At 43.0% G+C, this 14,869-nt stretch overlaps 1 protein-coding gene across 1 annotated transcript in view; it reads left to right on the forward strand.

Annotated features, from left to right (window-relative positions):
* TM6SF1 (transmembrane 6 superfamily member 1) overlaps nucleotides 1–14,869 on the forward strand; it is a 33,176-nt gene extending 18,307 nt beyond the window's left edge. Inside the window, exons 7-10 of the mRNA XM_065412159.1 lie at nucleotides 1,250–1,354; nucleotides 4,193–4,285; nucleotides 5,796–5,915; nucleotides 14,502–14,869. Coding sequence (XP_065268231.1) covers nucleotides 1,250–1,354; nucleotides 4,193–4,285; nucleotides 5,796–5,915; nucleotides 14,502–14,693 — 510 coding nt within the window. The 3' untranslated portion in view covers nucleotides 14,694–14,869. The remainder of the gene's footprint in view (nucleotides 1–1,249; nucleotides 1,355–4,192; nucleotides 4,286–5,795; nucleotides 5,916–14,501) is intronic.

Consider the following 14,869-nt stretch of genomic DNA (forward strand, 5'->3'; position numbering starts at 1 on the left):
AAACAGCCCTACATATAGGAAGTGTTTTTAATTTTTGTTAAACTATGAGCCAAATTCTGTAGTCCTTGCTTAGGAGTTTTGCCTGGAAAATACTTTCTTCTGTTCTGTCATTTGAACATGAATATTTATAATTATGTCATTGTACAACATATTTTGAGACAGTAATGCAATAATATATAATAAGGAAATCCGTTTTGTAGGAGGTCTTTTTGTTGTGTGCCTATCAATGCATGGATTATCATTCAAAAGGGAAGTGGAAATGAGTGAGTCATATAAATGCAGTGCTTTTAAATGAAGAAGATGACTTGTTCGCTCAATTGCAAGGAGATTGCATCTGGTGTGTATGTTGGGCAAGAGTGCATAATGGTGAAAAAAAAATGCATCCCGGAATGAAGGTTTGAGTGAAAACTCTGCAGTGAGTGAGCTCTCGCAATTGCCCCAAACCATTTTTTAATCTGAGGTACTTATACAGCTTCCATTACATCAGCATGCCTCACATATTTACCCCCACAACATTCCTCTGAGGGAGGGATCATCTCAGTTTTATAGCAAGAGAACAGAGGCTTATGACAACGAAGCAACTTGCCCAGCATCTCATAGGAAGTCTGTGTCAGAATAGGGAAATGAAACTGGGTCTCCAGTGTCCTAGGCTACCACTTTAGCCACTGGGCCATCCTTCCTCTCTTAGTCAGCCACTTGATAAGTAAATATTGGATATGTATTTATGATTATATAATACATTTTCTTATGAGCCCACGTAAATGGGTATGCGCTATGGTTTTTAGAAATAAAATGGGCATATGTAAAATACTCAGTGGAGCTAGTGTGGGTATGAGGAAGCCATTTTATTATCTTTGTGTAAATGACCATGTAAAGTGTCACTGACTGATGAAAGATAAGCCATTCAACATGAAGATTGACACTGATCCTCACTCAGGTGGACCATTAGAGAATCTTCTTAAAGTGTGGGTTAGCTTTAACTTTGAATGGTAGGGGCCTGATTCTGCTTTCTGTTATATCATTGTAACATTGTTACATCATTATATACAGAAATGCTGCTGCTCCCACTTATACACTCAAATCAATAGAGTGACTCTGCATTTACATTACAGTAGCTGAGAGCAGATGTTGTCCAACTGGCTCCTATCAGGGTGTTTCACCACCTTAACTTTCTTTAGAGACAGATTTGAAATTAAATACATTTAATGTAGAATTTATGATCTACTCTTAACCCTATATTGTATTGTAGGTGGTTCAGAAAGTCCAGAAGAAAGGACTCCTGAGAAGACCACTAGATCTAATGCTGGCTATATATCTCATCCTTGCAACTGGGTTTTGCATATTTAGGGGCATGGTAAGTGTAAGGGGCAATAAGAACCTGGGATCTCTGAGTTTTAGTCACAAAGCTTTTACATCTGTTGCTTTTCAAAAGGAAGAATTTTTGTGTGTGAGAAAACATATGTACTATATGCAAACCAAGGGCCCAGTCAGCTCCCAAGTAAATGGAAAACTTCTCACTGGGAGCAGGACTGGGCCCTAAGAATATGAAGGAGAAATGAAGTGTCTGTGGCATTATTAGAGAGACAAGGTGGATGAGGTAATACCTTTTATTGGACCAACTTCTGTTGGTGAAAGAGATAAGCTTTAGAGCTTACACAGAGCTCTTCTGTAAGCTCCTCTCTCTAACCAACAGAAATTGGTCCAATTAAAGATATTACCTCACCCCCCTTATCTCTGTAATATCCTGGGGCCAACACAGCTACAGCACTGCATGTGGCATTATTGCAATTACTGTAGCTTTGCCTCTCCGTTTGCATTGTGTGAAATTGGTTTTCTGAAAGGGACTAGCTATATGACCCCCAAAGAGCTCAAATGACCTAAAAAGCATGTCATTCGTTGTTTTTCTGGTGGTCAATAGCATGGATGCACACAAGCTAAATTAAATCTGCATTCATGTCTTTCTAAAACATAGACACGTAACTAAACTCACATAGAAAAACATGCAGCTTGCATTATGAGTGAGAGAGTAGAATCTTTTTATCTGAGAACTATGTTGGGTTTATCCCAAGTCTCCTGAAACTGTAAATGTCTCCTTCTTGCCTATCAAGTATAGATTGTTTTAAATTAACTTTATCTATGGATTTATAGCACATTTGATAGCTTTGAAATTTCAGAGGGAATCACACAGAATTTAAAATACTTGCTTCTTGGAGCAGTGGTAAACCTACTCCCAGTGTCAGCTTTGAAGTATTTGCTGCCCTAGGCAAAATGGAAATTGCACATCACTGAGTAAACAATCACTAAACATTTTGGTGCCCAAGACAACTGCCTGGTCTGCATATTTGGTAGAGCTGACCCTGTCTAGACCTTAATTCATATATTAGGTGATCAGAAGTAACTTTAGCAGCAATTTGTTCTACTTAGTGCATGTCACTCTTTTGTAGGTCTGCTGGCTTGTATTACTGCTTTATTTCTGCTCTCTAGTCATATTTCTGAGAAAATTTGCCTTCAGAAATCTTTTAATTTTTGTTTACTTCTGTCTTGTTACTGGCATCTTCATTTGTTGCAGCTCGGGGCACTCCCTAGTACTGTTGGTGCTGGCTAACTGAATAAATCAAAGCAATGTGGAAAGAGATGACACATTTTTCATAATGTAATCTCTTGCCCAAGCACCCAGCTACAGGCTGCAATGCCATTTCCTCATTTTTTCTGAGCTTCTTTTCCTATCCCATTTCACTACCCGGTTCCTCTCCCATTGTCGGAACTGTTTCAGTGACATCATTTTCTCAACCCTGGATGGAATGAACAGCTTTCTGTTAAGCTCCAGTAATTGTGGCAATATGTTATTGGCCAATAAACTGTGGTTCCTTAGTACAGACATACACCTGTTTCTCAGATGTTTCTCCCTCTCCAAGATGTGCCATTGGCATGTACAGTGGGAATCTTTGTATTCTTCCCAAACCCAGACTTACAAATGCCAGTGCAGTTGGCTGCTGCAATACACCCAGCTGGACCTTGTCAGTAATTTAGACACCAGCAATGCCTCGTGGGAAAGCTCTTGTTAAGCTGCTGTTGAAACTGATGAATCGTTTTAGAAAAGTATTGCGTACTTTGTAGTCATTGCTTGTTATCATGAATTCAGTTCCTTGACATAGTAGTTGGGTCACCATGGAGTTTATTGGCAAGTTTATTCTTTACAGGAGATAAACATCCAACAATCTCTTTTTTCCTCATTACATTTTTTTATAGTAGCTGGTTTTGGAGTTCGCATCATTCTCCACTATTACCTTATTGCAACACAGCTCTTGTTTAAATCCCTATATAAACTCTACAGTATATGCTTACCTGATTTTTCTACTATTGGGTGAATTTCCATTAGGCATTATGGATTGGGTCAAAGCCATTAGTTGTCAGCACAAATAAAAGAATGTTATACATTTATCACAGTGTGGACCACACATACCTGGTATACTAGCTTAATTACTTTCCAGTGAAAAACTAAGACTGCTAATGTTGGCCTAGTAGCTAGAGCACTAAACTAGGACTCAGAAGACCTACGTTCTATTCTAGCCTCGGTCATTGGTCTGCTGGGTGACCTTGGGTAAGTCATTACCCCTCTGTGTCCCAGTTTTCTCATCTGTATAATGGGGATAATGATGCTCACCTTCCTTTATAAAGTGCCTTTGAGATCTATTGATGAAAAATGGTATATAACAGTTAGATATTATAGTCTTGCTCTATGAACCGTTCAAGGGACCTGTGAGGCAGGCAAAGGGAAGACTACATTTCAACAGTGACATCAGCCCATTTCTATAGTGGTGACCAAGTGGATTTTTTTTTTTTTTTAAATGGAGATATCCTATCTCCTAGAGCTGAAAGGGACCCTGAAAGGTCATTGAGTCCAGCCCCCTGCCTTCACTAGCAGGACCAAGTACTGATTTTGCCCCAGATCCCTAAGTGGCCCCCTCAAGGATTGAATTCCCAACCCTGGGTTTAGCAGGCCAATGCTCAAACCACTGAGCTATCCCTCCCCCCCCGGATCACCTTGGCAAAGGATCCAGTCCCTTCTGGCCTGTAAGCAAGCCTGTATGGCAACAGCGAGCACAGTTGTAGAGCCCACAATAGCAAGGGTCAGGTTAATTTGTTTTAGAGTGACTTCTTTCATCACACGCAATTTTTAACATCTCTGTAGATTGCTTTGGATTGCCCTGCTGAACTCTGCCGGTTATATATTCAACTTCACGAGCCCTATATCAAGGATCCTGCTGCTTATCCTAAACTTCAGGTAAAGAACTATTAAGTATGGGATGTTATAAAATGATGGGTGAACAGGCACAAATATGAAGCCATAGGTTTCACTGGGCCTACCAATGAGGGTGCTAACTGTGATGTGGCATCTGTCCACTGGGAGTGAGACTGAGACCATCGTGCATTTCACATAGGCCTCTGAATAGGGTGACCAGATGTCCTAGTTTTAAAGGGACAGTCCCATTTTTTGGGACTTTTTCTTATATAGGCACCTATTACCCCCCACCCCCTGTCCCGTTTTTTCACAGTTGCTATCTGGCCACCCTACCTCTGAACAGCCATGACAAGATAACATTTCTTTATCATTGAGCTGGGTTGGATTCAGACTGGGGACCTAGCAGTGATGGGTTACATATTTTATCACTTGACCACCCAGCCTCCTTTTCATATATTCCCCAGGCCAGATCCTTAGACCCTCTTTAGTCCCCTTTGTGCTGCTCTGGGTGTGCAAAGTGGACTTAAAGTTGCTTTTAAGGCACCAAAATGAGGATTCCCCTAGTACAGGGGTGGCCAACCTGTGGCTCCAGAGCCACATGCGGCTCTTCAGAAGTTAATAAGCAGCTCCTTGTATAGGCACCGACTCCGGGGCTGGAGCTACAGGCGCCAACTTTCCAATGTGCCGGGGGGTGCTGACTGCTCAAGCTCTGGCTCTGCCACAGGCCCTTCCTCCACACCACCCCTTCCCGGCCCCTCCCCTGAGCCTGCCATGACCTTGCTCCTCCCCCCCAGAGCCTCCTGCACACCACGAAACAGCTGATTGGGAGGTGCAGGGAGCGAGAGGGAGGCGCTGATTGGCGGGGCTGCTGATGAGTGGGAGACACTGGGAGTGGGTGGGGGAAGCTGCTGGGGGGCTGCTGACGTATTACTGTGGCTCTTTGGCAATGTACATTAGTAAATTCTGGCTCCTTCTCAGGCTCAGGTTGGCCACCCCGCCCTAGTGTAATACCATCCTCAACAGGTCAAAGGGTGGTATAGATAGGAAATCTAGCCCTATATTTACCATTTCTCTTCTGTATCACCACTGACACATTCCTCTTTCCTGTAAAACCACACAGCATCCTTTGCCAAGCCTGTTTACTTGAGCATCGCACGAGGGTTGACCTGAGGGTTCTTAATACCCACAATATTTCTTTTTTTTAAAAATGACAAACATTGAGATGCATAGTGTCATTTACGGGGAGGCAACCAAATGAGTAAACCTCAAATGAAGAATTGACCTTTTCTGTGAGAAATACATTCTGGCAACAAGTTGAACGAAGAAACTTCACTCTGGAAAGTGGTGGGGTTCTGGAGTATTATGATTTCACTATTTGGAGAATCTATGTGGAGTGTTCTGTTCATCTACAGGGATATCTTTCATCATCTGCAAACATCCCTGGAGAGCATAATCTTGAAATATTCCAATTTCTCAGTCAGCAATTGGCTGATTCCTAAATAGACCTCTCTCTGAAAACACAAAACAGCTAATGTTTTTGTTTAAAATGCAGATGCTGACATACATGTTCTACTCTGTGCCTTATTATACGATCGCACTGTATGGCCTATTGGTGCCTGGTTGTTCTTGGATGCCTGACTTAACCCTTATACATGCTGGAGGACTAGCCCAGGTATTATAGTTATTTCTTTGTAAAAATGTTCATTGGTGAATTTCTAGTTGAAAATGCTGTAACTAGAGAAATATCATATAGGTAAGGAGCTCCAATTCACCCCCAATCCACAACCTTATGCTGGTTTTATGCCAAAGTAATTCAGTTGACTTCAACAATTACACTAGCATAAAACCACCATCAGGGAGTGGAGAATCAGGTTCAATACATGCGTCTCAGATGTTACATCATTGCCTTGGAAGACAGTTTTTTCTTTAGCTGCATATTTTATCTGGCTTGTTTGTATTATTTAAGCCTTATTAAATGCTGTGCATTTCCCAAAAGAAATCAAATATTTGGGGTAGCATGGGGTGGGGGTGTTAAGCCATAGCATCTACCCACTTTTTAAAAAGACAGTTAAATACTCTCATTGAGCCACTCAATGTTTTGGTCAAGTGGATGGTTTAAAAAGAGTCTCATTGGTAAGAATAGCTGTTAGTCGCATGGTGGACAATATCGGTTATTTTCTTAGCATTACAGCTACTTCTACAGCACAGGGGAGCTTCCAGTGTCATTTCTAACATATATTCACGTTCATCTCCAAACTTTCATGTTCTTCCCAAGGCCCCACACTTGCACAACTCATTCCATCCTGATTTTGTTAAATAAACAGTTATGATTAAATGGTGACCTATATAACGATGTGCAATAATAATTCATGAACACTGGTGACACAAACTGTAAGACAAAATAATTTACCAAAAAACAAAAAATTCCACACAGGTAAATTGCCCTGGCCTAGAGTGCACGTATGGAGCTATTTACCATTTGAGACAGGACATTTATAGAAAGTCTAATATGACACATCTAATTGATTTGCCCTATATGTGGCAAAATGAAGGACCCCTAAACATTTAGAGGATGCAGAACATTTGGGTGTGAAGCTGTAACAACAACTCAAGGATAGTGTGAGATACAAAGGTATACAAAGATAAATGTCATGCTGTTGGGCTAATTGAGATTCTTGAATGGCCTGGTGCATCTGGGCCACAGATGAATATCTGTGATTACACGTTTAGATTATACATGCTTATATATTATTATATGTGCAGATTACAACACAATTTAACTACCTAATATGGTGATAAGAATTGTCTTTAGCAACAGAGTAGTAAGACTTTGTCTCAACTACAAGCAGTTAGTATACAGTCCAAGATTACCTGCCTGAGCCCTGCTGCGCCGGGGCCCCCCTTAGCCCAGAGCCCTGGGCTGCAGCCCCTAAAGCCTCCGTGTTAATCCAGCCCTGCTCATAGGTCATGTTTTCTAGACCTTTAATCATTTTTGTTGCTCTTCTCTGGACTCTCTCCAATTTGTCCACATCCTTCCTGAAATGTGTTCTCTTTTTTTGCAACAGCATTACACTGTTGACTCATATTTAGCTTGTGGTCCACTATGACCCCCAGACTCATATTTAGCTTGTGGTCCACTATGATCCCCCAGTACTCCTCCCTAGGCAGCCAACTGATTGTTCCTTTCTAAATGGAGTACTTTGCATTTGTCCTTATTGAATTTCATCCTATTTACTTCAGACCATTTCTCCAGTTTGTCCAGATCATTTTGAATTTTAATCCTATCCTCCAAAGCACTTGCAACCCCTCCCAGCTTGCTATCGTCTGCAAACTTTATAAGTGTACTCTGTAAGCCATTATCTAAATCATTGATGAAGATATTGAACAGAACCGGACCCAGAACCGATCCCTGCAGGACCCCACTCGTATGTCCTTCCAGCATGACTGTGAACCACTGATGATTACTTTCTGGGAACGGTTTTCTAACGAGTTTTGCACCCACCTTCTAGTAGCTCCATCTAGGTTGCATTTCCCTAGTTTGTTTATGAGAAGGTCATGCGAGACAGTATGAAAAGCTTTACTAAAGTCAAGATATACCACGTCTACCACTTCCCCCCATCCACAAAGCTTGTTACCATGTCAAAGAAAGCTATCAGGTTAGTTTGACATGATTTGTTCTTGCAAATCCACGCTGACTGTTACTTATCACCTTATTATCGTCTAGATGTTTGCAAATTGATTGCTTAATTATTTGCTCCATTATTTTTCCGGGTACAGAAGTTAAACTGACTGGTCTGTAATTCCCCGGGTTATCCTCATTTCCCTTTTTATAGATTGGCACTATATTTGCCCTTTTCTAGTCTTCTGGAATCTCTGCTGTCGGGGAGAGGGCTGGGGGGAGTTCTCCTCTCTGCCCCCCCCAGCCCTGGGGCAGCCTGCCTGCTGTACCCCAAACTCCTCATCCCCGGCCCAGTGCCACGCCCCGCACCCCCTCCCACACTCCAACCCTCTGTCCCAGCCCAGAACTCGCACCCAGCACCCAAACCCCCTCCTGCACCCAGCACCCTAAACTCCCTCCCAGAGTCCGCACCCCTCCCACACCCAAACTCTCTCCCAGAGCCTGCACCCCAAACCCTCTGCTGTACCCAAACTCCCTCCCAGATCCTGCACCCCTCCCACACCCAAACTCTCTCACAGAGCCTGCACCCCAAACCCGTCCTGCACCCAAACTCCCTCCCAGAGTCCACACCCCCTCCTACACCCCAACCCCCTGCCCCAGCCCAGAGCCTGCACCTAGCACCCAAACTCCGTCACAGAGTCTGCACCCCAAGTCCCCTCCCACACCCAAACTCCCTCCCAGCGCCTTAGGCGAGAGGGCGGGACTTGGATCTGTTCTGGGCACCATCAAAAATTATACAAGCCTGCCGCCCCTGTCCTGGTTAGGTAGACTGTAGTAGACCCCTACCATGACATCACCCTTGTTTTTTACCCCTTTTATCCTTACCCAGAGACTTTCAACAAGTCTGTCTCCTATTTCCATCTCAACCTCAGTCCAGGTATATACATTTTTAATATATAAGGCAACACCTCCTCCCCTTTTCCCCTGCCTGTCCTTCCTGAGCAAGCTGTACCCTTCTATACCAATATTCCAGTCATGCATATTATCCCACCAGGTCTCTGTGATGCCAACTATGTCATAGTTGTGTTTATTTACTAGCATTTCGAGTTCTTCCTGCTTATTCCCAGAGATATACCAGAGATATATGACAGCCACGTATATCGTAACTCATATATCAGAGTGGAATTTAGCAAGATTTGTAAATGGAAAGAACCAGAGAATCAAAAGAATTGATGTTATATGCTTGACCTGCCACAGCGACTGCATTAGGTAAAACATAACATCAAAAACCACAAGCAAGTTAATATACCGAAGCCAGTGTCAACACATCTAGCAAAAGCGTATCAGTAACGTGGATGTGGATCTTTTAACAGATTACTCAGGTTTCACCCATTCTTGGGGAAGAAACAACTTCTTCAAACCTTATTTACCATGAGGAAAACGAAATCAAAAGTCAAAACACACGTTGTGTCTTACTATCATAGCTCTCCATCAACTTCGCCAACATGTGCAGACATCAGAGTGAAACATCACCATATGTTTCTCACAGCAAATATAACTTCTGTATGTATCTGTGTTATTAAGTCATGTGCAACATTTTCTTGCTGAAGTCCGAAGAACATTGTTTAATCTCACTTGTGGTCTGGCCAAAGGACACGGCTGATTTATAAATGGAGAAAGAAGAGGGAAAGCCACTTGCAGCCCAGAACTGAGACTTACAGATTTCCTTTTTAGTCTTTTAAACAAATCTGGGACCCGAGAAAAATTCTGCTGATTGATAGCAGTAGCTAAACCATTTGTCAAAAGTGATACACATTGTAGCATAGCTCCCAAACTCTTCCTTTCCCTACCCAAGAACGAGAACACATGTACTAGCTTGCACAGCATTTAAGCAGTAGTTTGCAGTTGCCAATACACAAAGGCATTTCCTCTAAATGGTTTAGTGCACTGCAGAGTGAACTCAAATCATTGTCCAACTAAAAGCAATTACTTTGATTTAGTCTAGTGCCCATACATGTTAATTACTCAGGAAGAAAATGAGAGAGACAGGTTGTCTTTTAAAGGAAGTTGGGGGGAGGGGGCAGAAAGGGGTGTCATCTTCCATCTTTTTTGGTCTTTTTAATACAAGTGACTATTTCAAGAATTGTATTTGCTAAATTTAAAACACCTGTAATTATTAATTAAAACTTATGGTTTGTGTTCTGTTATGGACAAAGAGCCCCTCATCCCCCCCCCACCCCAAAGTAGAAAACTAAAGATGGCAAGCCAAAGCATTTTATCCCATGGGAATCTCCCTGGTGAGAACTCACACGCTGCTACTAAGTAGGAGACTTTTTTATTTCTGTCCTTTTGCAACGTATGTGTTTTTGCAAACGTAAATCTCAGAATAGTGTCTCCTGCATTTAAAAAAAAAAAAAAAAAAAAGGGAAAAAAACTTCTGAAAGGGCCTAGCCATTAGCATGGGAGAGGAGACATCTTTCTCAGAACCCTGTCATTTTAAAAGTTATGTAATGGCCCTCAGACTCCAAATATGGGTTATGACCTTCTGGGGTCACTGATCCTGTGACGCTACTTAACATTCACAAGAGTAGCACTTTAGGAGCCTTGATTTTACAAAGACTGTAGTTATCCTCTAAGACTTTACTAAAACAGTTATCTATATGAGAAACTGAAGACAGGACTTACATGTCAAGTGATGAAAGGTTCAACTTCTGTGCTGCAGCAAAACCGTTCCCCTCCCCACCCATACAGACATAGCCCAAGTAATTCTCCCTCCCCAGATCTGAGCTGCAGGAAGTTTCTCTACAGGTTGCTAACCAGGCCCAGCTGAGGAGTCTAGAGGCCAGGCCACATCCTCCTTCCTCCCTCAGCCTGTCTAGCTCACTGAGACATAGAAAAACCTGGCCCACTCAACCCCCACTGCTTCAGTGGCTAGTCTATAGGTTCTTACCTAAATGAGAACACAGGTGCTCAGAAGGGTTCGCTTGGTTGCCACATATCTCCAGTCTTTCCCTGCTGACTTTCCTTGGCCTCACAGAGCTCAAAGAGCCTGATGCAACCCCCTTGGAAATCAGTGACAGTGTTTCACTTATTTTAGTTGGCTTTAGATCAGGCCCAGGATGGTGGGAGACCTGCCCCTTCCCCTTGTCCAGCCCAGCCCAGCCCTCTTTTCCTGTCTCAGACTGCTTTGTTGGCTGCAGAACAATACAAACACCGAGACACCCTCCAAGCAGCATTCGTAATAGGTCTGCAGCCAAAATGTGGGTGAAAAGGTGAGACGCTTTATTTGTGACTGACACCTGCATCCCTGGCATTTAGCAGCTTAGAAGTTGCTGTGAGCTTCAGTGACCAGCAGATTAGTAAAGGCTGAGATATGGCCCTCTTGGTAATAGGGTGACCAGATGCCCCGATTTTATAGGGATAGTCCCGACATTTGGGGCTTTTTCTTATATAAGTGCCTATTACCCCCACCCCCGTCCCGATTTTTCACACTTCCTATCTGGGCACCCTAATGGTCCAGCGTGGGCTTCAGCTCTAAAGGGGTCTCCATGTTAAACTCCTACATTCCCCATTCTAAAGGTTCGATATAAGAGGGTTCCTAGGAATGGCTTATTCCCTGATGGCATATGATTATAGAAATCCTACATAGCAAGGCAGATCTTGCTCTCAGTTATAGGAGTGCCAGCCCATTGGCAAGACATGCACATCTGCTGGATGTCCCTGCTAATGCACTGCGTACAAGGGGAGAGCTAAATTTTCATCATCTCTATTGGAAATACATCCTACACACAAAAAGGACATGTTATTACCCTCTACGGGGACATGACATGTTCATGAGGGGAAATCCTTTGTGCGCATGAATGTACCCCATAAAAAATGGGACATGGCACAATGGCACTCTTAAATTTACACAATCGCCCCTCCTCTCTGCTCCTTCTCACTTGTCCAAATCCCTTCCCCATCTAAAGGATTTTTCCCCATCCAGTCACTCACAATTCCTCTGTCACCCACCCCTCCACAGAACCTTCACCTTGTGTGGCATAGATTTGCCAGCATTATATGAAAACCCTTAGCCATAAATGGAAATCTGGCCCAAGCAGCCCTAGATTTTCTTGCCAGCTTGGTGCTAATGCAGTTGTCAATGCAGTATTTAACGCCCCACCCCCAACCCCTGCCCCTGTTTCTAGTTAGAGAGCATGGGTGAACTCTGGACCCCAATGGAGTGAAATCTCCCTTCCTGCAAACTGGGCTTCTGCAAAACAGATACAGTAATCTGGATTGACACATTTCTTGTCATCTGAGCACTAATCTGGCTCCCAGTTGAAATCAATGGGATTCTGCCCATTGCCTGTAATGACAGCTAGATCAGGCTCTTGGTGCCTGACAGGCAAATAGAGCGATGTGATTTTTTTTTTAAAGGAGAATTCCACTATCTGAATTGATAGCAGAAATAGAAAAGGTCCAGAGCAGAGCAATGCAAATGATTAGAGGTATGAGACAGCTTCCAGACGAGGAGAGCGTATAAAAGCTGGGAGGAAGATGAGTAAGTGACACAGTGGAGGCACGTAGAGTAATAGGGAGAGCAGAGCTGTCGGGTGCGCCCGTTGATCCTCTCTGCTAATACAAGAAACAGAGGAGCCACAATGAAATTGAAAGACCACAAACCTAAGACTGAGAGAAATAATTCATTTTACATGATGCATAATTAGTCAGTGAAACTCAGTCCATGGAGATAGAAATGAAGCCAAAGATAGGATCCAAATTCTATTTTTGCGAATAATAAAAATAGCCAAAGTTTCATTAAGCTCGGATAAAAATGTAGAAGGGTTATAAACCCTTGTGTGTCAAGCACTCACTGCCTGAGATGAAGAGGAATATTCTCCCATAGACGTGAGTGCATAGCTGTTCATTACAGAGACCATACACTGTGAAGCATTGGGTACTAGCACTGTCAGAGACAGGATATTGGATTAGTGGGCTCATTGGGCCAACCTAGCATGGCAATTTGTAGGATACCCTTTCCACCTCCAATGTTCTTCTCTGGACCCCTAGATACTTCGGAGTGGCCATAAGTGCCTACACAGACAGGCCCACGCTAGATAGCAGAGAGCCTTCTGCTCCTTACCTCTGCTGCTGGTGTTTTCAGCACCTTGCCCCTGGCCTTTGCTGCCTGCCCCAGTGCAGTTACCAGTGTGAAGTAGGAAGTGGGGGTGGCGATCCCAGGAACAATGGGAGGTTGAGCCATGTTCCCAGCAGTGGTGAGCTGCCACCGGTGGGAGCTAGGAGTGTGGAGGAGACAGAATGAGTTGCTAGGCTGTTAAAAAAATGCAATATATGGAATGCCCCTGAGCGTTGCTTGCTGGGTAACAAATACTTAGGGAAATACCAAGAGCCACTCTGCTAACGTGGGTTTGCATTTGATTTCTTTGATTACTCTGCTTCCTGACTAGGGCTTTCTAGAGCAGCTCTCCCATCAGCTGGGGTGGTTAAACATACTGAAACCACTAGTTCCTTTTCTGTTTTAATGCACATTCTCTAGGTAACCTCCTTGCAGAAGATGGTGTATTAGAACAAGCACACAGACTGTATGCGTCTTGTGCCCTTCTGCTTTGGTAGCCAAAGGCAAAATTCTCTGCTTTGGGACTCCTGGATAACTCCTACTGACACCAGCAGAGAGCAGGGTTTGGCCCATAGTCTACTACTACATTAGGTTCTGGTGTGCCTTTCCCCCACTGTCCCCTCAAAATCAAGCTGATGTTTATCTTCCCCAGTTCCTCCTGCTGCCAAATCATCAATTTGGGCAGACGATAGTTAATTTAAATGAGATGTTGCTTGATATAGCAGATAACAGATGGAGACAAAAGACAGCAACTATCCGAAGTGCTTCTCTATTGCTTCTATCTATAAATGTTTCTTTATGCGAAAAATATGTTTCAGTGCAGTGAGCTCTCACCTGGATATAACCGTAGCTGTACATTTAAGCTATACTCCAACAACTCCCAGCTCAGTAGCCCTTTCGGGCCCGATTTTGCAGAACTACAGAAATCAACAGGAGTTTTACCAAAGTCAGGTGTGCAGGCCTGGGCCAAAACATATTTTAGTGAGACTTACTTAGCTCCTTAGTTTTCTTATTTTCTAACATTTTTATACAAACTAAGGGTCAGATCCCGCACACATTGGTGTCAACAGCAATATTACCATTGATTCCTATGGGTGTGAGGCAAAATCTATAGGCTTGATACTGCATTGGGATCTATTAGCACAGACCTCTGTGTCCATGAGGACTTCACTGGTACTTTGCGTAGGTCCACGTCAGCGGCCCCTGCTGAATGAATAGGGTCTAAGACATATGGGAGACTGGCAGAGAATACTGAATGTTCACAAAATACAGCTGCTACTATCACATGGGAGGTACCATTTATTTTTATTATATCAAAGCAAAAATGACATCAGATCAGAGAGTATTTTTATACTGCAGTCCTAAAGAATGATGGAGAATTGGGATTCAGGCATAAAGTGGGTTGCTCAAAAAATGTTATTGGTAATGTGTGCATGTGAATATAGTAATGCAGATTATGCTGTCATTCCAAAATGTACATCATGCTTACCCATTCTTTTATATATATTTATCTGCCACAGGCTCAGTTTTCCCATATTGGTGCTTCTCTTCATGCTCGAACGCCTTACATCTACAGAGTCCCCGAAGAGGCAAAATTCTATTTTCTAGTACTGAACATAGTGTATGGAATCCTTCCCCAACTGCTGGCTTATAGGTGTGTCAACAAACCAGAGTTTTTTATGAGAGCAAAAGAAGAAGAAAAAGCTCAATAGAAAGATTGCTTCCACCTCTTCTTTTTTGCTATGTATATAATTGGTTTTTGAGGTAACTGGACTCTCTTATAGACTCCAAATGACATGTGGTTTATCAAAAATGTGTAAGATTGCCCAGTCCGCTTTGTGTATCATTACTGTAAAGAGAGAAAATAAAGGCAACTTCAGTTAACACT

This window comes from Emys orbicularis, chromosome 10, assembly GCF_028017835.1.
Source record: "Emys orbicularis isolate rEmyOrb1 chromosome 10, rEmyOrb1.hap1, whole genome shotgun sequence".
Classification (NCBI taxonomy): domain Eukaryota; kingdom Metazoa; phylum Chordata; order Testudines; family Emydidae; genus Emys; species Emys orbicularis.